The sequence below is a fragment of the Cetorhinus maximus genome, chromosome 13 (genome assembly GCF_964194155.1).
Source record: "Cetorhinus maximus chromosome 13, sCetMax3.hap1.1, whole genome shotgun sequence".
Classification (NCBI taxonomy): domain Eukaryota; kingdom Metazoa; phylum Chordata; class Chondrichthyes; order Lamniformes; family Cetorhinidae; genus Cetorhinus; species Cetorhinus maximus.
This window is the reverse complement of record NC_135891.1, coordinates 89,555,544-89,583,464: the sequence shown is the minus strand read 5'-3', so window position 1 is coordinate 89,583,464 and position 27,921 is coordinate 89,555,544. Positions and strand designations below refer to the sequence as shown.

Genomic DNA, 27,921 nt, shown 5'->3' with positions numbered 1-27,921 from the left:
TCTGAATCTGCATTATAACTTTCAACTTTGTCTTGATCTTTATTTCACATGTTTTCCATGTCTGTTTTGATGCCAGCACATGAGCAGAGGATATTTTCATACTGTGGAAAGCAGCCCCTTCATGGGTGGAACTGATCCAATTTAAATTAACAAGACCAGAACTCTACTTTTGTTATTGTGTCTGTAAAGGCCCTTCTTAAGCTCCCTCTGTCACACTTGCAGCAGTCACAAAAACACAGAGTTGTAATGAATTGTGCACATGTTGTGTTAGCAAGTGTTGGTGATGGGTTTGTTTCCAGACTGAGTTACTTATTAAAAGCATAAAAACCAATTCACAAAAGCTGGGACCCTCTGTGGCTCTATCGCAAGTTCATTCAAGCCACTGGCATTTACAGCACAGTTAGGGAACAATTTCAGCTCACCTCCTCTTCATCTGTGACCTTAGCGCTCTGTTTCTTCTTCTTCATCTGTTCTCTGGTAGTTTGGCTCAATTGGTAGCTTCCTGTGTCAAAAGGCTGTGGTTCCATGCTTCCTCCAGGAATAGAGCACATCATCTCAGCCGACACTTCAGTGCAATACTGAGGGAATGTGGTACTGTCAGAGATGCCATCTGTCACGTGGGGCCTAAAGCAAAGGCCCTATCTGTCTGTTCAGGTGAACATAAAATGACCCAATCCTATTTGAATACAGGCATCAAGTGTTCTTTATCTCCTAGGAAACATGCTTCATTCAGCTAACATCAATATAAAATCAAAGGCCAGAATTTTACGCTGGTTGTGTGGGCGCACACCTGACCCGACAGCGTGTGAAATCACACGAGATTTCGGGTGTGCGTCCCGACGTCATTGCGCACTTGTGCGATATTTCGCTTGACGGGTGTGCGCGGCAGTCAGAAGCGTGCCCGCCGACAATTAAACGGCAGTTAAGCCTATTAAGGAAACAATTGAGATCAATTTTACATGGTCCGTCCACTTTTACGGTTGGCGGACGAGCCAGTCGGCCAGGCGACCTTTACGTTTTCATTGAAACCTTGGTCCAGGGCAGGGTGAAATGTCCGGGATAAAATACAATAAAAAAAGATACCTGAGGACTGATGTTCTTTAAGTTCTGCTGTCAGGTGCTTGAATGTTTTGCATAGACCACAGTTTGGTACATTATTTTCTTGTCATTTAACCTGTCCAGATCTGCAGCTCCCTGAGGCAGCTCCACAGCAGCTGCCTGCCTTCAGGGAGCTCGCTAGAAGCATCCACCTGCACCCTCACTCCTGTCAGCACCGGCCCTCTTCCCCTTGGCAGCATTGAGGCTTTCTCAGCACACGTTTCACACTGGCTGGCCGTTAATCAGTGTGAAATTGCGTTTGGGGGCCGATTGCGGACAGAAGCACATTTCGCGTCTGCTTCCAGGCCCGCTGATCACGTGTGCTCGACAAACGTAAGATTCAGGCCAATGACTTAACAGTTAATCTGTGGGACCTTGCTGTGTATGAAAATTAGTTACTACAAAAATTTACCTACAAAAATTATGGAGTTGTTTAAGAGGCAGTTTGATGCTGTGATGTAAGGGGCAGCAGTTTTTATAGTAAGTAGACTGAACTGGATGGGCCAACTGGCCTCCCTTATCTCTATTTACTTTGTGGTCTTTTGTGAAATTCAACTGCTGACCATAGATTTGCTGTTTCCTGCCTACAGGTTAAGAAAGAACCTGAAGTCGTTAATAATCGTTCACCCGTCCTGGTTTATTAGGACTGTGCTGGCAATCTCCAGGCCATTCATTAGGTAACCACTTATAACTATGGTATATTCTACCCCTTGTGACTGTTTGACTGTATCTATATTAAGCTTACTATAAAATCCTCACGCACACTCACACATTGACTCTGTCAGTAACTGGATAGAATACTGAACGACCAAGCCAAAGAGATCTGATCACAGCCTGGATCATAGTAGAGGCATTGAAAGGTGGATTGGTGGTTGGTGGGTGGCTACAATTACCCCAGCGCTGTGGGAAAAGGATGAGAAAATCAGCCAGGATTCCTGCTCCTCTCTGCTATCCTTTGTCTCTCACTGGAAAGAGCAGGGTTAACTCAACACACAATACTAGTCTCAAGTTCATCATGAGCTTATAGTAATTTAGTTTTCTGACAGAAGAGTATACTGCATAGGTGGGGTTCAGTGGTAACTGAAGGTTAGTGCACTCACATTCAAAGTGACAGAGAGGGAATGGACATAGATGCTCATCCTATTTTTGCCTAGTTGATGATCTGCGGCCTGTTGAGCAGAAGTGAATGCTGGTGCCAAGGTTGCAGCATCTTCTACTGGGGTAAGGGAGAGAGAATATCAGAACTGGAAGGTCATCAGGGAGATTCAGGTTTCTGGTGCGGGTTGAGGGGAAAGTTCATCAGGGAGAGAAAGCCCAGAGGGCTGGGGGTCATTGGGGGAGTCAAGAAGGAGGGGGGAGTGTCATCAGGGGAGTTAAGCTTTTTGGGTTCCTGGTGCTTTCTGAAGCCACTAAAGTGGTACATGCAGTGGTTATTTTGCTGCTCCCTTAGCTGCCATGATGTCAAGCCAGACGGACAAAACAAAAGGAAAAAATTGGAAAATGGCCCTTCTGAAGAAATAAAGAAGAAAGAGCACTCAGGTGTGGGCTGGGTCAGTATTCCAATGATTATAGTCAGCTGTATTACTAACATCCTTCAGGGAGACACCAGGATGGCATCTGGGGCCAAAGGAATTGAGATATTGTAAAATTAAGATTGTGTAGTTTTGTTCCTGAAGTATATTGATAATCTCTGGAGTTAACTGTGTGAATGTTTCTTTAATTGACATGTTTCTATCCTGCATTTTTTATTCAGTTTCAAGTTCATGAGTAAGATTCAGTACGCTCACACTCTCTCAGAACTGGAGCAGGTCATTCCCATGGAGCAGGTGCAGATCCCGGAGTGCGTTTTACAGTATGTATCAACACTGGTCGAGTCTGGGCCCTATGCCGCTCAGCAACATTCTCAGCCAGATGAACATTAAAGACTTTTTACGTTTGTTTCAAAAATCTCCTGAAGGTTCCTTCCAGAGGCTCACTCTTCAATACATTGTCCAGCACGACACCGAATTATTAAGACCAGAAGGTCCCATGTTCAATCCCTAGTCTCTGTTCAGTTAGGGGTAATCACCTTGAGGAGCAGTAATGGTGCTCCATTTGCCTTCAGAGCTTGGACTGGGAGATGGGAAATCGGTCAAGGCTCGCAAAATGGCATGGGAAGGTGTTGGGTGGAGTGCCAATCGTCTTCACCTCACCATGTCGTTTTGCTAGCCGTGAGAAAGGTGGCAGACAGCCTGTCCACCCAGATCCCAGCTCAACCAGTTAAATGGCCAGTTGAGGGCCTCTTCCTGTTTCCACTGGCATTTTATCAGTGTCAGGTAGACCTTTGCCTTGTGTGGAGACCACCAGGTAAACAGTGGTGATTTCCAAGCGGGCTCTATGGGTGGGGTAAGGGTGGGGGGGGCAGGGGGGGGCTTCTTTTTGGACTTACTTTGGTCCACGGAGGTGCATCATTGCAGCTATGGCTGTCCACATCTGCCCTCAGCAAACCCCTTCCTGAGGTCTGCTTGACTAGCCCCGGATGCCCCTGCAGCTCCTCGGGATGGACACCGTCTTTAATAGGCTGCTGCCCGTAAAATGCAGCCCCGGGCCATGCCACCCACCAAAATGGGATTGCCGCCACCCCCCCCCAAAAACCTCACTTCTGGCCATGGCAGCAGAATCCCTGCCACTTCGGAAAAATCCTGGTCCAAATGGCTGTTCAGTGACCCCCTGCACTCTGGGATATTGGTCAAGGATGGAATTATGATGCCCCTTTGATTGAATATCACTTTCGATACTCATACATGGAAGTTCTAATGATCCCTGCTGGAAAGTGCCAGTGGGTGGATATTGGAGACAGACAGAATGAAACCCTTGCCAGCACTCATTGTCTGGACATACTTGTGAATAATAGCCTGCTGGACAAGGTACCGAAGGCTGTGAAAATCCTGTACTACTGTGTTCCAAAAAGGGTCATTGCCTTCAGGAGAAGGGGGAAGGGGTCTGACATTAAAAATGATTAAATTAACATTGTTATTCAATATAGTTTTATTTTATTTTTATTTTCTCCCAGCACAATCTCTCTTAGAGCTGACACTTTAGCCTGAATTATCGGTCCTGGATTGGGAGCACAGAGTTGGGACATTTCCCGGCTCCGTAAAACCTGACCCAGGAGAATGTTCCTCACATACTTTCCATGCCAACATTTGCCCTCCGACCAGCCCCATGGCCCTTTGTAGCCCATAGGCCAACCTCTGCCCTCCAACCACATTCCATTGTCCTTTATTGACCCTATGCTAACTTAGTGCCAACTCATGCCAAACCATGTCCATTGTCCTTTGCCCTTACACCAACCATGCTCACTCACCCAGTATCCACCATGGGCAGATCTCAGGACCCATGCTGAGATGAATTCATATAACGTTCTGAGTGTCTAATGCAGACTTTATTTTTTTTTAAAACACTCATTCATATAAACCAATTCACTACATTTACATTCCTTCAACCACATAATCCCTTATAAGAACAAACATTTCATTCAAGTGCAAGATTCCTTATAAAGACAAGCATTGGAATTTATAGTTCCATTTCGAAGAGCCCAAAAGCACTTGGAGCTGTCAATCAGATTGTGAAATGAAAGGCACCTTATGTGATAATGGAAGATGTGAATCAGTCATGCAACACTAACCCAGCAATGGTAACCCTCAACAGACAGAGTGAAATAGCAAGCAATGCTTCTTTCCAACAGATTTTTTGACATTTACAACACTTGATAGTTTTGACAGGTCCTCTTGACACTTTTGACAGTTCCAGTGCACATTCCTGTCCACTTTTAAGAATCGCAAAGGGCACCTTACCTCTCCCAAAGGTGTCCCGAGACCAGATCCAAAGGGGTACCCTACCTCTCCAAAGGGCTCTGCAAGATTTAGACCTGTTCCTACCAGGTCTAATCTGCACATATTGGGCAGAATTTTTATGTTGGTGTGCGGGTGCACGTCCAATCTGCTTGAGTGTAAAATAGCTTGTAATGATGTCGGGCGAGTGTCCTGACGTCACACTGTGCTCGCGGAGATATTTCGGTCAGCGGGCGAGCACAAAAGTCGGAAGCGCGCCCGCCAACAATTAAGAGGGCAATCAAGCACATTGAAATTCCAATTGTCCCTGATTTTTTTGTGGGTTGTCCAACCATACAGTTGGCGGACAGGGGAATCTGCTAGGCAGACTTTGCATTTTTGATGAAACCTCACCCAAGGGCGGGATGAGGTTTCCATTATTAAATTTTTAAAAAATGTACGGACAGAATTTTCATCATGTATATGTTCAGGTAACTGATTCTGATGCATGGACATTTTTTTCCAGATTTTAAAATCTTTATTTCTTGGTTTTATATTCTTCAGCTCCCTGAGGCAGCTCTCTGCCTTTCATTCTGCGCTCCCCCACGCTTGTGCTTATGTCAACACCCGGCCCCACCCCGGCAGCGCTGAGCATTTCAGCAAGTACTTCATGCTGGCTGCCCGTTAATTGGCTGGCCACTGGTCGGGGGCCGATTGCGGACGGCAGTCCGTTCCCCGGGCACTCCTGAGTCCGCCAATCATGCCCGCTCGCCGACCTAAAAATCCTGCCCATTGTGTTTCCCACTCCTGGCTAACAAAAATCAGACATGACTGGAGACAACTGCTGTTTTATGTGGGCAGCTGCCTCTGCGAAACGTGCATGTTCAAATCCTAACTTGGGCCCACTTACTTAACGGTAAGTGCCATGCTCAGGGGTGGGACTTCCATATTTCGTCCACTTCTGCCATTTTCACAATGATGGAGAGAGATGCTCTCTGTTGTTGCGAAAATCCAGGCCTTTGACTCTGTTGGTAGCACTGTCAGCTCTGCGTCAGAGGTTGTGTGAAAAAACCCCACTGCGGGATATGAATGTGATCAAAGGTGATACTTCATGTAATGTTAAGGGAGAGCTGCATTGTTGGAGGTGCATCTTTCAAAGGAGGCATTAAACTGCCTGTTCCACTGGTTTGGTTTGGCTGGACTTGGGATATGACAGCAGAATGGCTGTGTTACAGGATTAGCAATCCAGAAAATGGACTAATAATCCAGGCAAGTGAGTTCAAATGCCAATATGGCAGATTAAAAATTTGAATTCAGCTTTAAATACAAAGCTGGTGTAAGTAAAAGTGACCACGACCTATTTAGTTCACTAATGTCCTTATTCAGTTCGGCCGACATGAGTTTAGGTCAACATTAATATGGCTGAATCTTAACCTTCTGAAGTGGACTAACAAACCACCTCCTCATTGCAACTAGGGATGGGCAATAACTGACAGCCTTACCAGCGACATCCTGAGAATGATTTTAGAAAAAATGTTCTCTTTGTGTCCTTGCTTAACCAACACCTTCAAAAATAGATCAGTTTCAGTGATGCTTTTTGTGACCTTGCTATACACCAATTAGCTGCTGAATTTACCTGTATAACAAGTGACTGAACTTGAGAGTGGATTTTTGTGTGTGGTGATTTGGAAAGATTCAGAAATGTGATAAATCTCAGTCTTTAAATCTTCCAGATTTGAGGAAGAGAGAATCAAAGCAAGGAGACCCAGGTAAATTCTCTGGACTGCTTCTTTCATTGCCTCACCTTCAGTTGAGAAGGATTCATTCTTAATTATTTTGAATGAAAGAGTTATGTTTGTTTTACCTTCATCTGATGATTTGTTTTCTATTACCGCATAAGAATTTTTGGGAACAGGTTAATAAGGTTAGGCCCAACAAGCGTGTCCCTTAACTAATCTGAACCCTACCCATCTATCTGCTTTTCCCCCATATCTCACAATAGCATCTCCTACAGGATCATAGATAATTATCTCTTGAACCTTTTCACCCCTTTTCTGCTTGGCTCCCATACTGTCCAATTGGTACTGAGTTTTTAAGCAACATTTTCATGGATTATCTGTCAGGTGGGTTGAAATAAAACTGCTTCTAAAAGGCCCACTTGTCTAAATATGTTCTCCTCCAATTTCCTCCCCTCCTTTCCTGACTCCAGCCAGGGGACAGATTCCACACCCACTAGCACTTTTCCAATACCTCACACGGCCACATTGTGACGAGCCAAGACAGTGAGGGTCAACAGACTTTTTAAATGTAATGGGGAAGTGCAGTGTGTGCACCACAATCGAACCTGATCCTGACTTACACCCAAAGACCAAAATAGCAGAGCCCACTGGGCAGTGGGCAAGGTGGGTGGGGAGACCCTATTGAATTTTGCCTCTCAATCTCAAGAGATACAGTGGAAGCGATTTTATTAACAGTGTATTTTGTAGGGAGCAACATGGCCTCAGCAAATAAGCCAGAGTTACTGATGCAACAGATTCAGCAGTGACTGCCCTGTGCAGCAAGACAGCCATTCTGTTTAATAACAAAATTCCTTGCATCTGTTTTCTTTTAACAGGACAGAGGAAGGTCAATCCGTGATTGAAAAAAGCAGGTGATTATCGAAAATGAAGGAAAAGTGTATAGATTTTTCTCCCAGTCTCTGAGGAAACAATAAACTATCTTAAGTTTAATTTGAATGGAATTGGTGCAAAGCGAAGATAAAACTAGAGAATGTTGAAAGTGCCCAGCAAGCCAGTCAGTATCTGACAGAGAAAAACAACATAAGATTTTAGATGGCATTTTTGTAGTTTGGCTGCATAGGAGCTAATGACATTTTTCTTCTCTCTACCTCAGGTCTGGAGCTGCAGCTGAAGAGCAGGAGTAAAGGTCCGTACCTTGTGGTTCTTAGATTGGGCACAGTCACAATGGGCCAAATGGCCTCCTTTTCTCTGTATCATTCTAGCGTGAACTGAGTATGAGGGAGCCAATGCAGAATATGTGGTTATATCTGGAAAAGTAACTTTTTGAAAATGTAAACTTATTCATATTTTTTATCACATCCCTTGTGCCCTGAACCTTCAGCCTCCCCATTAAAGTTAAATCCTTACACTAACAAAAACTATCCTGTCATTTTTTGGATCAGCCTGGAGAGTCCTGCTGTAAAGCTCTTAACTCAGACTCACTGCTGCTTATACCCCATATTGCCTCACCTCTGGACTCGATTTCCCCAATACTGCCCTTAAATTTTAAAAATGCAGCAGCTATCCTGATGTGCACCAAGTCTTACTTGCCCCTCACCCTTGTCGTCACTGATTTCGTTGTCTCTCTCTGTCACTGCCGTATTGATTTTAAAATCCTCATCTTCAAGTCCCTCCACAGCCTTACTGCATCCTATCTCTGCAAACTCCTCCTTGAGTTCTCCAGTCCTCTCACCTTTTGAGTACCCCCTCCTTTTACCCCACTACAGTAGTGGGTTATTCAGAAGTCTTGGCCCTACTCTTTAAAACTTTCTCCTTAAACCCATCTGCCTCACTCCTCTTCCTTTAATGACTTTATCAAAGCCCATCTATTTCATCAAGCTTTGTTTCACCTCTCCTAAGCCTCCCATCATGGATTGGCACCCAATCCTTCATCTACTTTTGTTCCTTCCTGTTTAGAGCACCTTCAGATGTTTTCTAGCCTAAGTGTGTTATATGAATTGTTATTAAGTGAGTTTTCCCAGATTTTAGAGTTTGTGAGAATTGATACAGATTTAATATTTTCTAACTCTTATTCTCAATTCAGCATTCTTCTATTAGTCACTTTAGTTTTTAATTATTTCAAGTCAATATGAATTCTTGGCATTATCAAAGGATTCTGATGGTGCTGTGATGAGGTGTAATCCTGCAGTACTCAGTCTGACCAGCAAGGGTCACTTAATCACAAAGCAGTGCCTGTTTGCAAATGTTCTGAATTCCTGTACATTGGAATTGGTCACTGTTCTATGCATTCTGTATTTTCCTCTCCCTCCACCCAGATTGTTGTCCTGCTTCAGTGCCTCTCTCGCTGCTTCTTTCTTCTAGAGGCCACTGAGAGAAAGGCGGTGGGAAGTTCCCCTTTGATTTTCTCAACCAAGAAGCAGAGAAACTGTTCCCTTTCCTCATGGCTCTTGTAACTTGTGTCTTGGGGTAGGGTGGGGGGAAAACACTGAGCTGTAACCCCTTATCCACAGACCTGCACCACTGTACACCTCTGATCAGAGTTACATCAGAAATGCACTCTATACAAATCTGAGAATCAAGACTTTCCTTACGTAATCTGCATGGTGCATTTGAGGGGAAGCTAGATAGGTACAAGATGGAGAAAAGAATAGAAGGATATATTGATACAATGAGAGGAAGTAAGATGGGAAGAGTCTCATGTAGAGCATGGACACCAGCACAGATCATTTGGGCTAAATGGCCTGTGTCTGTGCTCTAAGCTCTGTGTGATCAGATCAGCAGTTTCAAAAGTATGAAATTCAGGGTCACATATTTAAATTACTTTTAAAAAACATTTTAAAATGCATTATCTTTTTTAAAACAAAGTTCTCCAGATTAAAAGTAAAATATTAAATCCTGAGCAAAGTACAAGTTAAAGGGGACAATTTAAACTAAAGCCCCATAGTAATGCATGGCAAAAAGAATGGATACAGATTCATATAAAAAACTTAGTGATCTTACTGTTCTATACCCTCCCATGCCCATCACCACAATCTTCTGTCCTTGGCAGTGCCTCTTGCTGGGGTATAGGTCTCACTGATTCTGTCTGATCTCTGGTACCTCACCGATGTGACCGTTCTTTACATATGAACTCAGACAGTGAGTGGTGCCAGGACATTCCACTGTAGGGGCATCATGGCAGACACACTCCTGCCCCTACTCAACATCCACACCAATCCATTTCCTAACAGGAGTTACTGCATAGTGATAATGAACAGGAATGGTGGCTGATTGTTCCAGTCACCAGCTTGGGGAATAGCAAGAAAATTGAGGGTATGGGAAATGGGAACTAGTTAATTTTGGTCTCTCCATTGGGATCTTCTTTGTCTGTATAACAGTGAGTTTGCTATCAAGGCACCTGGGAAGCTGACAGTTCATACATGAATTATTGAAGGTTCAAACTTAAATGTAGGAATTCAGTAAGGATCATTGTAATATTAATAAGAATTTTGACCAAAGAATGATCTAAATAACTTTCTGTTTTAGGAAGTTAAGAAGCTTCACATAAAAGGCTGGAATTCAGAGAACACCCGGATGAAGTTTGTGACAAGAAAGTTCTTTTGAAATAACGTGACTGAGGTTGATGGTTATAAAAACTTGACTTTCACTCTCTGCCACTGATTCCAGGATTCAGGCAGCAGGCACTGGGACCCGAGTTCACATGAACTCAGTTGCCATTATTCAGGCCATTTTAAAATGACATGGGGCTTCCAATGTCACTATGCTTCATGAAAAATATGTGGGATAAGGTCATAATTCTATTGCCAAAAGAGTACCCTTTGCATAGATATTGGGGAATCATTTAATACCTCCAGTTCCTCCCCTTAGTTCCCGAAGCACTGATATTGCTGTATTGTAGGTTCCATGGGTATGGGCTTCACTCCAGCACATGGCCATCCTTCATTAGCCGAGGCTTCAGGTGTCAGCAGGATAATCTGCTGAGGTATCACACCCCAGGTTTGATTCTCTCCTCAGCCGACACTCCATGCATCCGCTTTACAACAGGGGTCACTGGATAAAAATCCCTCACTGGTTGAAGGCTATAAAGTTTCCAGGTGAAGTAAGCTCCCAAGTATCCTTCACCCACTTCCCTTTATTAAAAGGGATCTCCACCTTTAGCAGTAATTCAGAAATTCCAAAGATAGCTGGTCTGGAAAGGTCATATTGCTAAATTAAGCTTTGGAGTTGAATAGGAACGTTTTACAGCATTTGACCCACAATGATCTGAGGCTGGCATCGGTGCACAGGTGGAATATTTGTTTTATTGAACATTATCACCCTGACAAGTATTAAATATAAAATGATTCAACTGTGGGGTGTCATAACCAATGCATCATCTAACAGTTTGGAGATCTCAGAAGTTTTAGGATTCTGCTGTGGGACAAAGTAATGAAATTACAATTAATATAAAATGCTCCCCCTGGTGACTGAGTTTGTGCATCTCTGGTGTGACAAGGAAGCTCTCAGATTCACCCCTGCTGGCCTGTGCTAAATTAGCTGATTTCAGCCAGGATGGCAATGTAGGAGCACTACAGTTGGATATGTGGTACTAATTGGGGGTGGGAAAGACAGTATCTGTCAGGTGTCCCGTTCCTGATCACAGTCCAGTGACCCCCGCTGGCAGTGTCTGGGAAGTTAGGGTTAGAAAAGGGTCGAGCTTGACTGTGATGCCCTCAATGATCAAGGGAAAGGTGCTAAAGGACGGTAATTGCCCATGGAACCTGTTTACAGCAAGAGTCAGTGCTTTGAGAGGAAGGGGAAGAATTAGATGGAAAACCAACAGAAATGCTGTTTCACTGGATCAGTAAGGTGAGAGTGAAAGGCAGGATTGCCTAGAGAAGAACCTGCTATAAAGGCAGAGAGTGAGGGCTGACCGATCAGGATAAACACACACCTAACTGACAATCAAATTTGTCAAGTAAGTTGAAAAAATGCCCAATTGATGGGCCGGTTACTGCAAGTATTTTGTTTGTTTAATATTTCTAGTTGTAATCATTGTTCACAGTTTACATTTTGAATATATTTACTTGTACAGTTTTAAAACATTTTTTGATTTGGTCTTTCACCCTCTCATTTTTCAGAATTGTCGACTTAAATTCTAGCTTGTCTAAAATGCTTGCTCCCTCAGCTGCAGTGTGAACAGCCCAGTGTGTAATTAACAGCTGCAAAAATTGTAAAACTTGCTGGAAGTATTTGTACCACGTTGTAATCTTTAAGATGACACCATGATAATCTTTTGCCTATCGTCTCTACTGGAATTTTAGTGGAAAACTCTTTTATGAAACCTCCTTGAGATTCTTATTGATCATCTTACTGTCAAATTCTTTTATATCAGTGTTTTTTCAGTGTCTGTCAGTGGCTTTTCTTAGAAACACCCGTGATTTCCCCCAAATGGTGCGGTTCTGCTCTTGGGAAGAGGCAAAAGCCAAGAAAAGGAGTGGTTTCATTAACTCGAATACAAAAACAAAATACTGCAGATACTGGAAATCTTAAATGAAAAACACAGAAAATGCTGGAAATACACAGCATATCTGGCAGCACCAATGGAGAAAGAAACAGAGTTAACATTTCAAGTCGATGACCTTTCATAAGAGCGCCTAATAGCATCCTGTTCCCTTTGTCACTGGATAACAAGGAAGGAACAGTAATGAATCTAGTTCTGTTGATACTCCCCACTCTTTGAATGGAGCCCTTAAGGTCAATGGAATAGTGGGTCTGCCCAGTACCACAGGCTGCAAATGGCTACTGGGGACACATTATAAATTCCAATCTTACGTTAATTTCAACAGACTGGTTAAAAATCTAAGTGAGTTGGATTAGGACCAGAGAGTCGATCAGGCCTCTGATACTTTGGAAATAGTAATTTTCTGCCTCTTCCCAGAACTTATGTTCCCCAACAGTTTGATTGCTCCATGGGCTATTATTCAAGACCTGACTGGCTGTGGGATTTTAACTAAGCTAAGATTCAAGATGTGCCTTCCCTAACCAAAGGGAATGAGGGGCTGTTGGGAGGCAGAGTTATGTGAGCTTCCTTACTGAATGTGAAAAAATATTAAAATAGAACCAGTAGTTTTACTCTTCCTTCTACTAAAGGCCCTGCTATGCACTTGGCAAATTCCCACAGCAGCATGACTGAATCCAGCAGCTTGCTATGAGGGAGAATAGTATGTGTGGACCCCGGACCCATCACTTCACGGAGCGGTGTTGCGGCATTTCAGAGTGAGTTATTGGCTGGGGTTGTGGCCCTGTTTACAAAGTTAGTGACACTGTTAATGTGAACTGGACATTTAACCAGTTGATGCCTAATGTTACAGCTATTCAATGTTCTCAATTGTTATAAAAATAAACAGTTGGCACAACTGCCATGCAGTCACTGTTAAGTTGGAGCCTTTCTTTTAGTAAAATCAGTTCTTAATCTTAAAATTATCACCTCTGGTGTGCCCCAGGGTCTATCCTTGGACCTTCCCATTTCTCATCTATAATACTACCTCTCGGCAACATCATCTGAAAACGCAGTTAATTTTCACATGTAGACTGATGACATCCAGCTCTACCTCACCACCATCTCTCTCAATTCTTCAACTGTTGCTAAATTGTCAGACTGCTTGTCCTATATCCAGTACTGTAGGAGCAAAAAATATCTTCCAGTTAAATATTGGGAAGACTGAAACCATTGGTTTCCCCCACAAACTCCATACCCTAGCCACCAACTCCACCTCTCTCCCTCAAAACCGTCTGAGCCTGAACTGGGCTGTTCCCAACTTGGGTGTCATATTCGACCTCAGTAAACTTCCAACCACATAACTGCTCCATCACTGAGACCGTTGATTTCCACCTCTGTAAAACCACCCAACTCCACACCTGCCTCTTTCCTGCTGAAACAAACCCAGAGCAGAGCTGAAGCAATTACATGCAGAACGGCCCAGGAAGGTTTCTCTGACTGTTAAATCTCTGGTGACCAGCTCCTACAGGAGTGATGAATGGAGTGAATACAAGCTACAGCTAAATAGTTTAAAAATAGCTTATCTGCTGCTGAAACCCCCATCTGTACCCATTACCTCTGGACTTGACTATTCTAATGCACTCCACATTCTATTCTCTGTAGTTTTGGGGTCATCCAAAACTCTGCTGCCTGTGTCCTAATTCGCACCCAGTCCTGTTCACCCATCACCCTTGTGCTAACTGGCCTACACTGGCTCCCATCTAAGCAACGACTTTAAAATTCTCATTCTAGTTTTCCAATCCCTTCATGGCCTCAACCCCATTCCCCCTTCCCCGTAATCTCCTTCAGCCCCAGGATCTTTTTTAAGACTATCCTTAAAACCTCTTTGTCGAAGCTTTTGGCCATCAATCCTAATATCTCCTGGTGATTCGTGTCCAATTTTGCTTTATAATGTTCCTGTAAAGCACTTTGGGGAATTTTATTAGGTTAATGTGACTGTAAAAATTCAAGATGTTGTTGTTCTTTACAATGTTAATCCATGTCGTGGCTCCAGTTAGGAGTTAATGACACCTAAATTTAACTCACCAAACTCTTACATTAATCAGTTTGGATTATATTCACATTTACCAATCTTTCATTGTGATTTGCATAAATTACTGGGTAAGTGAATCAGCCCTTGCTTCTCAGTAATCAAAAAACAAAGTCCGGAATAACAGCTATTTAATGTTAGAATCATAGGTAACAGCATTACTAATTAGTAACCAGATTTAATTGACAAAATGAGGGCTTACAAAGTCATTTGGATATGTCATTTCTGCTCTAAGTTGGATGATTAGTTCAAAAGTAATTAATTCTGTTCTTCCCAGACGTTTATTACTTTCTATTTGCCTTCCATTCTCAATTGTTTACATTGCAAATTTGCATGTACTATTTCTCATGGTGGCGTTGGCATTTACATACAATGTAAATACTTTATTTCTCTCCCTTCCATATATCCCTGTTCAGTTATTGAAACATTTTCTATAACCATGTTATCTCCATAAACTTAACATGTGAAGTATAGAATTCCTGCTGAAACAAACCCAGAGCAGAGCTGAAGCAGTTACACGCAGAACGGCCCAGGAAGGTTTCTCCGACTGATAAATCTCTGGTGACCAGCTCCTACAGGAATGATGAATGGAGTAAATACAGGCTACATCTAAATAGTTTAAAAATTAAAGATAATTATGTATTAGAAGGTTTATTTGGTCCATCTTAAAGCCCCAACACAAACATCTACTATAGCAAACTTGTTAAATGATTCCCCATGATTTTTGCCTCTACTGTAGTGTCTGAAAGTCTACTTTGGATGTTGAGTACGTATTGTGTGAAAAAGATATTAGTCCTAAAATGATCATTTGCTATTTTAAATCTGTGCTCCCCCTTTCTACTTCTGTAACTTGAAGAAATAGGATCCAAGGTAAAGGCTCAATATAACAGCCTTTCATGTTGAGCTTCATTAAAAAAATTTAGTGCACATCATGGGGCTTTCTGCAGTCCACTTGGGATGTCACTTCTTTGAGCTAGTCAAGGTGACGGGTCAGGCAAGATTCTCCCGTTCTGAATCCAGGCTGACTGCTGTTGCCTAGGTCGATGTTGCACAGATGATTGTCTCTTAATATTTGATCCCATCACTTTGCTTGGGATAGAAGGAAGATTAATGTATCTAAGATTGCCAATGTCCGTGATCACTCTTTTGGAATATGGGTACCACATTAGCTGGCTTCCAATCTGCTGTATCCTCCTTCCCCCACCTCCGGTTCTTATAGATTTCCTCATAATAATCGATTATCTCACAGATCTCCTCCGTGTTCTTGTGGATAAATATCACCTATCTCTGAGAATGTATTAATTTTGAGCTGTAATTTACACCCCAGTCTTTGATTTCACTTTGGTTTGGAGAAGGTTTGTTGCTGATCGCTTGCCTTGTGAATACTTGAAGAAAGTAATCACTCACAATATTTGCTTTCTTATGTTTATCCTCAGTTTCAAGCCTGTTTGCAACCCTTGTGGTTTTCATCCCCTCCCCAATCTCTCTTTTGCTGTTGAGATAGTGAAGGGATGTTTTAGTCTTCTGTTTAGCCTCAGCTGCTTTCCAGGTCTCTCTCTCATCAACCTTTTAACACGTTTTTGTATTCACTTGTATTGATTCCAGTGAACTCCTTTCTCTTTCTCCCTGCAATTTCCCTTTGAATTGCACTTTTAATTTGTTTGGTAATCCATTTAGGGTCACACATATTTAGTCCAAACTAAAGTTGTCCAAACTAAACCAGTTCAATCTTCAGACAAATGCAAATTAAATCAAAATTTAGTTAGAATGATTTAATAAATTAATCACACATAGCTGTCAATCAACTCAGAGCAGGGTCTCTCTGCACAGATTGAAATCAAAAGAAACACATTACTGAACTCAACTCTAAACACAACTTCCTTTCCCCAGCCATCTCCCCTCTCCCTTGCTCCCTGGAAAGTGCTGACCATATGTATCCACAGGCAAAGCAATCACCACCCAAGTAGCTAGTCTTCACATACAAGCCTGCTTGGTCGTCAGGCTACTCCCCCACGAGGGGCTTTCAGCTGAGAGGGGCCATGCACTTTTCAGCAGGGTCACAGGTTGGCAATCTGCGATCAGGAAGCCTAACCCCTTACCAATACTCTGAGATCGCCAAACCCAGCACAGAGTAGAGGTTGAAGGTGGAACCTTCCTGGTCTGATAGTTCAGGCCACAACTGCTTTAGGCATCAAGAAACCACAGCCCCATGTTTCAAACGATACAAAATCTATAGCGAGGCAAGTGGGTGCACCTGGACTGTAATAGCAAAGAAATCAAACCGATTCGAATTGCCAAGTTTGATCTGGGTGTTAGCATGCTACTTCAGCCTCTTGAGGAGGCACGTGGGGGAAATCAGGATTGTCAATCACTTTCCGTTAACATCTCCTGGAAAATATATTTCTATGGACAATGAGTGAAAACAGGGTTCAGACCAGCTTTGTGGCCTACAAAGCCTACATCAAAATGAAAAATGGTCACTCTGATAGCAGAGGACACCTGGCACTCACTCACTGTATCCCAGTGAGAATCACCTCCTGTAGGGGACTAGAAAATAAACTAGAGACACAAACTGCATAAGGTAAGAAGGCACAACCATACCTCTCACTGGAGTGAAATTAAATCTGGAAGGAGAACAAATATTTTCATTCAAACTCAATACAAAGCAGAAATAACTGGTTAACTATCTGAACTAATCTGACTCCACTCAGCTAATAGCCCCTCATCACAGCCTTTATGCACAGAATAGTCAACTTGTTAAGCAACGGATAGGAGGCTTTTGTTGATGGACACAAGCTGCACATCAAAATCTAAAGTATAGAGAGGACAACTCTAGTACCCAGATAAGGATTTTTAATGATGAGACATTTGAATATATAAAAACAACTCCTTCTCCACCTTTTCCACTGGTAAAAATATTGTATCCCTTTGTCTGCACCCTTATGACTAGGCACCTCTACTCTTTCACTCCCGTGACATGGCTCCAATATCCATTTAAATTGATAAAGGCTCCTCAGTCTGCTGACCATGGAGGTCCCAGGATATATTTAAAAATAGGCTCACTCAGAGTCATGGGTCCACACTACAAAACTCCTCCAAAAGTGGTAATAATTGATAATCTAACTCCGAGGGGGCAGCATTGGGCAATAGAAAAATGTCAAACTGATAATATTGGGGGACACATTTCTGGATTTGGAAATGGGCATGTAGCTCAGTCAACAGGTCAGCACACCCAGGCAGCTTTTTCTGACACAGGCTAGATGAAATGCTGGCGGGCAGGGGGGGAAGAGAGTGCTGGGGGGGGGGGGGGGGGGCAGATGGCTCGCCTCCCCCAAAGTAGGCATGGAGCCAACCTGCTCCACACTGGCCCGCCCTGCAACCATACCGTGCTGCAGATGAGCTAAACAAAGGCAATGTGGGACTTTCGCCCCTCACTGGGGAAGAAGTCCCGCCCTCTGAAGCTGCCGGATAATTGGATTAGCTGGCAGCTCCATCAGTCCTGGCAGCGCCAAAGGCACGTTACTGGCCACTGCCGGGACTGCAAGAAGACGTGAGAGGGCCCAGGCATCCACGGAACCGGTAAGTATGGGGTCTTGGCAGAGATGTTTTCAGCAGGTCAGGGAGGAAGACGGGAGGGGTGGTGGGTTAGCGTTTAAGGCTGCAGGGGATTAGGAAGAAAGGAGGAAGGTTCGATCTTAGGTAGGCAACCCCCTGCCTTCCCGCCCTTTGAAATGTGCATAGAGGAAAAACGGACTGGCCACTCTCACCCTGCTTTCCACACCAAATGTTTTATGACATGGGCAGCATATTATCATTATTGATTACCTTTGAATTTGGTAATTCAAATTTCCATTTGAATATGGCGGACGGGCTGCCGATTTTGGCACCCGCCCTCCCGCCAGTGTTAGGGAGGTGAGCTCAGGGGTGGGTGGGAAGGTGGTGGGGTGGGCACTCGCCCTAGCAGAAACACACGCAGCAGGGACACGTAAAATGCAGCCCCATATAACCTTAGACAGAATCAAAGGGCTACTCAACTATGTGGTGCATCACAGTTGAGCTCAATCTTGTCTGTAACTAACATTCATACAGACATACCCTCCAGCAGGAATCACTGAATAGTGATCAAGAGCTAAGGCCTTGCATACGAGATAGTGCCTCATATTGCCACCTTGCTGCAGTACAATGGGATCCAGTTATCATGTATACTTTTGGAGGTCCCCAAAATGCTCACTATAATGGAATGATATCACAGCAATTACACAATGTGACACTGAGTAGATCCTGCTTGGCTGTTGTAATGTTGCACTTCGCAGTACTCTTAAGAGCCTTGAGGTACCAAGCCAGACTTGGTTCATTTACACACTCTGCATTAAACCCAGATCTCCTCCAGTTGTACAGGTAGTGACAGTTTAAGCAAACCTTTGCTAAAGTTCTAAAAGTCTTCAGGTACTGAAGGGCAGCAAAGGTTCAGTAGCTCATCAGGGATTTAAAACAGATTGCTGGCCCATTGTTTAATCACACTGTTTTCAGTGCCCTGTGTGGTGTTTAAACCTTTTACATTCCAGATGATTCTGCTTTACAACAGATACACTTGTTTGCCTTGGCAGGTATTCTGGGAGCTTGGTGGTCCCAGGTCTGGTCTGTGATCTCCTCTATTCTGACCCCTGCAGTTTAAGAGTAATCAAGCAGTTAGTGGTACAAGGTTTACTGTACACGTGCATTGTGAGAAGATGCAATACAAGTTTTAAGTGCTACAGCCAGCCAAGGTTTTCTGTCGTATGTACTGCTCGAGGCACTGAAGTGCAATGGGATCCACGTTTGTATCAAATTTGTTGGCAAACAGATGGTGTTGTTGAAGTATCCAGTTGAGATCTCCAGCCCCATAAACACAGACAGACCTTCGATGGGAACCAGTGCATAATGGATACGCTTTTCCTTTTGTTACATCACCTTCTAAGTATTCCCACTTAACCAGCCTGGCCACAGACCTCATATCACTTACATCATACTTGTGATGTGAAGGTTTGGAGCCAGGAACACCGGGCATCCTCTGTAGAGTGGCCCAGATGAACTCATCGGGGCTGTATGTGTCTTTTGACCACTCAATAAGTTGCTTTGCTTTTGGGTCTTTGAAGATGTACTCAACAAATTGTCGACTGACCACCATGTAAGCACTGCCTGAGAATATTGAGGTCACAGTGGAGATTGGTTTCTTGGTCACATTCATATTCACCATTTTCCCATTGACTACTTTTAAGCTATATTTCCAACGTACCTCTTTCCCCTCCATAACTATTTCAGTCTCTAAACTGTTGCCCCCTGCCAAATGCTCAAGCTCATGGACAATCTCCAAGTTGGTTTTAATGGGAAAATCCATACCACACAGATTGATGAAGTACTTCCAGGTTAAATGCCTTGCCAACAGCTCCTCCATGCAGTTCAGGTCTGCCTGAACTCTGGACCAGGAGCCGTAAACAAGATTCTCCAATTTTCCTGCAATAAAAACATTTGGGAAACAAGATGCGATGCTGTGAACTGCCATTTTGAAATCAATGGACGATTTGTTGTCAATATGTACACAATAAATATTCTGGGGTGTGTAGATTGTCCTCAACAGTCTTTCAAACTGGTCAGCTCTTTGATGAATGACTACAGAATATGCAATTGGAACTTCCTCCTCTCTCTTACTGAGGGCAAATGCAATGTACTTTCTGCTCCTTATGAAATTCTCACAGTTTTGTGTGGCGTCGGTATAATAGGAATCATTGGGAGTTACTGCCTTAGATTGCACCTTCAATAGTTGACTTCTCTTGATTTCGTTGACGTCCCCTTGGAAAATAGCTGTACAGTTTACATCGTAAAGAGATTCTAGAAATAATTCCAGCTCTGAACACTTTACGTTACGAGCACCAGATGTGGGAAGCTTTCTTTTCCCCATAAAATGTTGGAACTTCACAAATAACTGGTCTTGGTTGTTGGTTACAAGGACCTTTTTGGTAACGAGGTTCAGTACTAAAAGAATGATGCAAGTCAATACGAGAACTACAAAGTACCGTTGCAGAAACCGTTTACATTTTAATACCATCGTGAAACCAAAAACAAGCTTCTAAAAACTTAAATGTCAACCTATGGATCGATGATTTTGATTGATGATTCAATTCCTTTCTCAATGTGAACTGGGTTTAACGCAATGCATCACGGATAAAGTTATAGGTTTCATTTCTACGATGGGATTTCTTTATTTGTGCAAAGCTGAAACATAAAACAGACAATATTTTACAATGTTATAAGTGAACAGCATTTTACTTTTAAAAGAAAGAGTCAGGTGGATATTTAAGGTGAAAGAGAAGGCAGTCTACTGGTGTCTGACCAATACCTACCAAAATAACATTATTATGGTTTGTGGGAGCTAGGTGCAAAATGGCCACCACCTTTACCTACATAAGAACAGTCATTGTATTTCAAAAGTTATTTATTGGATGTGAACTACTTTCAGGCTGTAATAGGGTTCTATATAAATACAGACATTTCTGTCTCCAAGAAGGTTTGCATTATCCCAGCCATTATTTTCACGTCACGGAGGAACTAACAGCATGAAACAGGCAGAGTCCTACCTGGTCCTTACTAACATTACGTTTAGGGGCCTGTCTGTCTGGGAGCTCTTTAATAATGTTTCCAATTTAACATTCACACCACAGCTGGTATGAGCACCCATAGGGTATAGGACTGTGCACTCCAAACCTTAGACTCCACTCACATCAGAGCCTTTAAATGGAGAATTATAGTGTCTCCAGTTTTCTGGTGATAAAAAACCATGCTGCATTGTTACAGAAACTGCAAAATAACTGACCTGTGATGCAAGCATCATGGGATAGTATAAAGATCATGCAGAACGTTAACAGGTTATTGCTTACCCAAAAAATTACAGTAGAATAAAAACCATCTTATCTTTGCCAGTAAGGGTGCTTATTTAAAAGGTGGGGTTAATAGACAGCACAAGCTTTCATAGGTCTTACCTCAATAATTCAGCCACATAAAATAGGAAGGTTTCAGGTTCAACATGCGGTGCATTAAATTAGCCTTGTTTGCAAAGGCAATAAAGACATTACTTTGGGGTATGGGGACATTTAATAATTTTTTCCTGCTTAGGATCCAATAACCTCTGCTGGGCACCAGGGCTGACATAGCTTATCCAATAAATTTATTGCCCACATAAGTTATGTTTTGTTTCTTCCTGCTTCTTTCACCCTCTGAGGCTGTATTTGAAACCACAAGTCCCAGAGCTGGGCAATAGTGCCTAACTGACTCACCATCATAGAGAGGAGGCTTTCTTTCACTCTGCCTTTCCTCAACTAACACCATCACAACAGCACCAAATTAGATACATGGCCAGTTACATGCAAAACTGGCTGTTGCATTTATGTTGAGTGCTAACTTTATCACTGTTCCTGTATAATGTAGAGGCTACATTATCTGGAGTGAAACCATAACAGGTTCCAGGTTTTAATAGACTCTAAATACTTGTCTGCTGACCTCGGAATCACAAAACGTCAAGTGTCTCGGATGATAAATATTTAGACAGCCTGAAAGCCAGGATTTTCCGCTCCTGCTCGCTGCAGGCACCATGGAGGGCAGGAGTGGAAAATATCGCGAAAGGCCAAAAATCAGTTTTAGGACGGCATAAAACCAGGTTATGGTTGCACACTCCAGCCATCAGGAGTGAGCCGCGTTTCCCACTGCCGAATCTCTGCAATGTCATTTTGATATTTTTTGCATGTCATTATAAGGTCTCCTTGCCTGAATCGTCCCTCCATACTGGATCATCTGGAAATGTTGGCGGGCAATTAGAACAACATTTTTCACAACAGGATATAAACCATGTGCGCTTGGCGACCTGCACTTTACTCCTCACTCTGAGATTAGTTTGCCTCCCTTGAACTGCACAAAGCTTGTGGGAATCAGCACCAGGCTTCACAGGCCTGTATCACAGGCCAGTTATTTTGTAATGAAGCTCGTGGGAATCAGCACCACTTCGCTTTCAGGGAGTTGTCACAGGCAAATCTCTACCTACCAGACCAGCAGTAAGGCGGAGGTGGCTTCTCATGGGCTACAGATCCAGGCCTGTACTGGGGAAGGGGAGCAAGTGGTCTCACACAGGAAAAGGGGCTGCAGGGCTAGGGCTGCACTGGGGGGTTACGAGTAGAGAAGGTTGCACTCAGACACATGACTGGGGAGGAGGATGGGGATGGGTAAAGTCCACATGGGCCATGGACACATCCACTTCAAACGGACATGCACCAGAAGCACAAAGGGATCAAGGAATACAGGGGGTGGATGGGGACATCTGTGAGAGGGGGGGAAACTTGAACATGAAGCTCCTCCGGGACGATAGGAGGGGTTTCCATACTCACAGGGTGGGTCCACGCTGGTCTCGCAGTGAGAGTTCTGCACCACCATCTTTCAACCTGCGGTGATGGCACAGTACAAAGTTAAAATGAGGAGAAGCTCTGTTGCTGAGTGCTCATTGGGGGGGATTGGAGGGCAGCTGCATGCACTGGGGTTAGGGGGGAGGGGCGGGGTGGGGTGCTGATTACATTGGCACACAACTGAACTGTGCATTCCCAAAATGAGGAGAGAGGCACAGCTGAGACATGTTAGGAACCTTTCAATGACAGTGTAGGGAATCAGCAAAGTCAAGCAAAGATGCCCATTTGTGCGAGACTAATCCCACAAAGTGGCACTAATCAATCTCTTTGTTTTAACCCTTTGTTTGCAGTGTGGAAATTCCCCAGAGTAATAATGAACTCCAGAGCAATTGGGCAAATGGACAAGCTCCAGAAGCCCTTTAGAAAGTTGGCGTTGGACAGCTCACTGAAGAGAAGCCTCAGGTCCCCCCTCAAATAATCTCATTTTCTGAATGAACATTTATCCTCATGTATAATCACAAGAGTGTAGTATTGGAGTGCAGTGAATGAGGCTCCCAGCACCTGGGCTGAAAGCAGCACATCCAAGCACCTGGCCAAAGCAATGTCATAGTGATGTTGGGGGGGGGGGTGTGATATTTGATATGCACCCTGCACTGGCCATCATTCCAGGGGTGAGTACTCTCCGACATGGGAACAAGGCCCTTGAACCCACATTCACTGATGAGTCATTGACAGAAAGAGGACCTCTGGAGACTAATGCTGACTCTTGTCTCTTTATCATTTGATACTGCAGAGAAGAGGCCATCAGGAAGATGGAGGCTGAATTTATCATTGCCTGCATTATCACTCACAGGCAGGAAAAAATAAGAAGATTGCGATGGAGGTGTCATAGTCAGAGGCCTATAGCACAGAAAAAGGCCCTTCGGCTCATCCAGTCTGCGCCAATCAAACAAGTACCTAACTATTCTAATCCTATTTTCCAGCACTAGGCCCATAGCCTTGTATGCCATGGCATTGCAAGTACACATCCAAATACTTAAATGCTATGAGGGTTTCTGCCTTTACCTCCCTTTCAGGCAGAGAGTTCCAGATTCCCACCACCCTCTGAGTGAAAAAATTCTTCCTTACATCCTCCCTAAACCTCCCGCCCCTTACCTTAAATCTATGCCCCCTGGTTATTGATCCCTCCACCAAGGGGAAAAGTTCCTTCCTATCTACCCTATCTATGCACCTCATCATTTTATACACCTCAATCATGTCCCCCCTCAATCTCCCATGCTCCAGGGAAAATAACCCCAGTCTTTCCAATCTCTCCTCATAACTAAAACTCTCCAGCCCAGGCAACATCCTGGTAAATCTCCTCTGCACTCTCTAGTGCAATCACATCCTTCCTATAATGCGGATTCCAGAACTGCATGCAATACTCTAACTGTGGCCTAACCAGCATCTTATACAGTTCCAGCATAACCTCCCTGCTAATATATCCTATGCCTCGGCTAATAAAGGCAAGTATCGCATATGCCTTCTTAACCACCTTATCTTCCTGTCCCGCTACCTTAAGGTACCGATGGACATGCACACCAAGGTCCCTCTGATCCTTGGTACTTCCCAGGGTCCTGCCATTCATCGTGTATTCCCGTGCCTTGTTTATCCTGCCCAAGTACATCACCTCACATTTAACCAGATTAAATTCCATTTGCCACTGATCAGCCCATCTGACCAGCCCTCCTGTAATCTAATGCTATCCTCCTCACTATTTACCACCCCAACAATTTTCGTGTCATCCACAAACTTACTGATCAACCCTCCTACATTCAAGTCTAAATCGTTTATATATACCACAAACAGCAAGGGACCCAACACCGATTCCTGGGGAACCCCACTGGACCCAGGCATCCAGTCACAAAAACACCCCTTGACCATCACCCTCTGCTTCCTGCCATTCAGCCAATTCTGGATCCAATTTGCCAAATTGCCCTGGATCCCATGGGCTCTTACCTTCATTATCAGTCTCCCATGCGGGACCTTATCAAAAGCCTTGCTGAAGTCCAAGTAGACTATATCTACATGCCTGGCCACCTCTTTGAAAAATTCAATCAAATTGGTCAGACATGACCTCCCCTTAACAAAACCACGCTGACTGTCCTTGATTAATCCCTGCCTCTCAAAGTGTAGATTAATTCTGTCCCTCAGAATTGCTTCCAATAGTATTTCTACCACTGAGGTTAGACTGACTGGCCTGTAGTTCCCCGGTTTATCCATTCCTCCCTTCTTGAATAATGGTACCGCATTGGCTGTCCTCCAGTCCTCTGGCACCTCTCCTATGGCCAGAGAGGCATTGAAAATTATTGTCAGTGCCCCTGCTATCTCTTCCCTTCCGTCACTCAACGGCCTGGGATACATTTCATCCGGGCCTGGAGATTTATCTACTTTTAAGCTGCCAGACCACTTAGAACCTCCTCCCTTTCTATGCTAATTTCTTTAATTATATCACAGGCCTTCTGCCTGATTTCTATACCCACGTCGTCCCTCTCACTTGTGAACACCGATGCAAAGTATTCATTTAGAACCCTACCTACGTCTTCCGGCTCCACACACAAATTACCACTATGGTCCTTAATGGGCCCTACTCTTTCCCTAGTTATCCTCTTGCTCTTAACGTGCTTGTAAAATAACTTTGGATTTTCCTTTATTTTACCTGCCAATGTTTTCTCATGCCCCATTTTTGCTCTCCTAATTTCCTTTTTAATCTCCCCCCTACACATTCTATACTCCTCTAGGGCCTCCACTGTTTTGAGCCCTTGGTATCTGCCATAAGCCTCCCCTTTTCTCTTTTTCCAATCCTGTATATCCCTCAACATCCAAGGTTCCCTGGATTTGTTGGTCCCACCCTTTATCTTTGCTGGAATATGTTGGCCCTGTACTCTCCCTAGTTCATTCTTGAATGAGTCCCACTGCTCTGACGCAGATTTATCTAAAAGTAGCTGCTCCCAGTCCACTCTGGCCAAATCAAATCTGATCTTATTAAAATCGGCTGTCCCCCAATTTAGAACTCTGATTTCTGGCCCATCCTTGTCCTTTTCCATAACAGCCTTGAATCTAACAGAGTTATGATCACTAGCTGCAAAATGCTCCCCCACTGATACCTCTACCACTTGCCCGGCTTCATTCCCTAAAATTAAGTCCAGGACTGACCCCTCTCTTGTAGGACCTTCTACATGCTGGCTTAAAAAGCTCTCCTGGATGCATTTTAAGAATTCTGCTCCCTCTAAACCTATCACACTATGACTAACCCAGTTAATGTTGGGGAACTTGAAATCCCTCACTATTACTACTTTATTATTTTTACACTTCTCTGAAATTTACCTACATATCTGCTCTTCTATTTCTCTCTGACTGTTTGGGGGCCTATAGTACACTCCCAGCAATGTGATTGTTCCTTTTTTGTTTTTCAGTTCTACCCATATGGCTTCATTTGAGGAGCCTTTTGAGATGGCATCCTTCCTTACTGCTGTAATTGATTCCTTGATCAATATTGCAATACCCCCTCCTCTTTTACCTCCTTCCCTGTCTCGCTTGAAGACCCTATATCCTGGAATGTTGAGCTGCCAATCCCGCCCCTCTCTCAACCATGTCTCTGTGACAGCAATGACATCATACTTCCATGTGTTAATTTGTGCCCTCAACTCATCTGCCTTATTCATCAGACTCCTTGCATTAAAATATTATCCAACCTTACCTGGAGGTGCCTGGATCACAAAAGGGAGGAGCAATACCCTCATGACCAAGGGCCCCCTCTGGACACAGGGGATGACGCTTACAGACATGTCGTGCGTAGGTGGCTCACAAGACCCAGGGTCTACAGAACTCGCATGTCTTATCTGCAGAAGAACAAGAACCCAATGTCTTTGATGGCTACGCATGTCCAGGGATCTGGTGACTCAGATTTGCCACATTCTGCAGAAACTGGCACCACGGGGACTGGGAGGGCATCCATTGCCATTGGCTGCAGGAGTAACCATCGCACTGAACTCTCATGCCATTGGCTCCTTCCAGGGCTCCACTGGGGCCATCTGCGAGATCTCTCAAGTGTCCACGCACAAAAGCACTCATGAGGTCTCAGATGCTTTTTGTTTCCCCCAAGGCCCACAATTACGTCAACTTCAACAGAGATCAAGCAAGCCCTGAGTTATCCAGCTGCTGCTTTCCTCCCAGTGGGTGCTCAAAGGTCCCTGGCTGACTTCTTGAGAAGGGGCAGCTGGAGTGAGATCTAGCTGCTCTGCCCCCCTCTCGCGTAGCCACTGATGGATGCCCCCAATGGCTAGTGATAGGGTGCTACTCCTGCAGCAGCGCAGGACCAATGTCCTGGAACAAGATCTCCACAGTGGCCGCCAACTTGACAGGGTTGACCTCGGTGCATTGGCATGCCAGTGCTATCACCTCAGACTGAGGGTGGATGGACTCCTTCATCGTACTTTGCAGTCTGAGGAATGCAGCTGACATCCCTTCCTGATATTCCCTTGACTGCAGCTACTGGTCCAGCAACTGATTTAGGACCGAGTCTTGAGGCTCATCATCTGCCTCAGGCTCAGCAGAATCGTGGTCTTCAGCAGTCCTCTGAGTGCTGGTGACCTTGGCTGTCCCTGCCTCGGCCTGCTGTGGACCAAATTGTGCGCTGTGCTCACCAGTTTGTGACCCCGAGCCTGCTCTAGAGCTAGGTTCCAACGAAGTGTGTGTCTCTGCACTGGTGGAGGGTATGGGTGAGCGCTGGGAGGTTGACCTCTTCTGGACCATGTTGGTACCAACCACCACTGCCACCGCCTCCCAAGCCAGATTGGTCACCTTGCTGGACCTCCTGCGGCCAGAGTGGGGGTAGAAGATACGGCAGCAGGACTCGACTGTGTCCAGCAGGCACTCCAGTGAGGCGTCACTGAATTTGGGGGCGACCATCTTCTTGGCTTTTGGGGCCATGTCTTCAGTGGAGCATTCCTGGACTGCCAACGTTGAGAAGGCTGTGCGGGACTGCACTTTAAATATGGCACCCAGCGTGAGGGAGTGGTGAGCTGATGGCAGGGTGAGCGAATTAGAGGCCACCCTCCAGCGACCCGGCATGTTTCACGTGCGCGTATAATTAATAAAGCGGGGAGCGGATGATACAGCGCGAAAACCCACCATTGCAGCAGGCAGGTACAATGTTTTTCACGCCCGCTCCCGCATTTAGTGCGCCGGGGGGAAATTCTTGCCCAAAGACTGGATCAAGATCATGAAATGATGT

The 27,921-nt window shown here is 44.3% G+C and overlaps 2 protein-coding genes across 6 annotated transcripts in view; one reads left to right on the top strand and one right to left on the bottom strand.

Annotated features, from left to right (window-relative positions):
• The window catches only part of atcaya (ATCAY kinesin light chain interacting caytaxin a), a 45,138-nt gene extending 30,254 nt beyond the window's left edge, over nt 1–14,884 (top strand). For all 3 annotated transcript variants that reach the window (XM_078555720.1, XM_078555722.1, XM_078555721.1), the window contains 6 exons: nt 1,689–1,775; nt 2,852–2,950; nt 6,644–6,679; nt 7,525–7,560; nt 7,803–7,835; nt 10,175–14,884. In XM_078555720.1, the coding sequence (XP_078411846.1) occupies nt 1,689–1,775; nt 2,852–2,950; nt 6,644–6,679; nt 7,525–7,560; nt 7,803–7,833 (289 nt within the window). In that variant the 3' untranslated portion in view covers nt 7,834–7,835; nt 10,175–14,884. The remainder of the gene's footprint in view (nt 1–1,688; nt 1,776–2,851; nt 2,951–6,643; nt 6,680–7,524; nt 7,561–7,802; nt 7,836–10,174) is intronic.
• Nucleotides 14,885–18,135: 3,251 nt separating this feature from the next.
• LOC144688787 (beta-1,3-galactosyl-O-glycosyl-glycoprotein beta-1,6-N-acetylglucosaminyltransferase-like) overlaps nt 18,136–27,921 on the bottom strand; it is a 101,973-nt gene continuing 92,187 nt past the window's right edge. For all 3 annotated transcript variants that reach the window (XM_078555717.1, XM_078555718.1, XM_078555719.1), the window contains one exon: nt 18,136–20,472. In XM_078555717.1, coding sequence (XP_078411843.1) covers nt 18,965–20,305 — 1,341 coding nt within the window. In that variant the 5' untranslated portion in view covers nt 20,306–20,472 and the 3' untranslated portion in view covers nt 18,136–18,964. The remainder of the gene's footprint in view (nt 20,473–27,921) is intronic.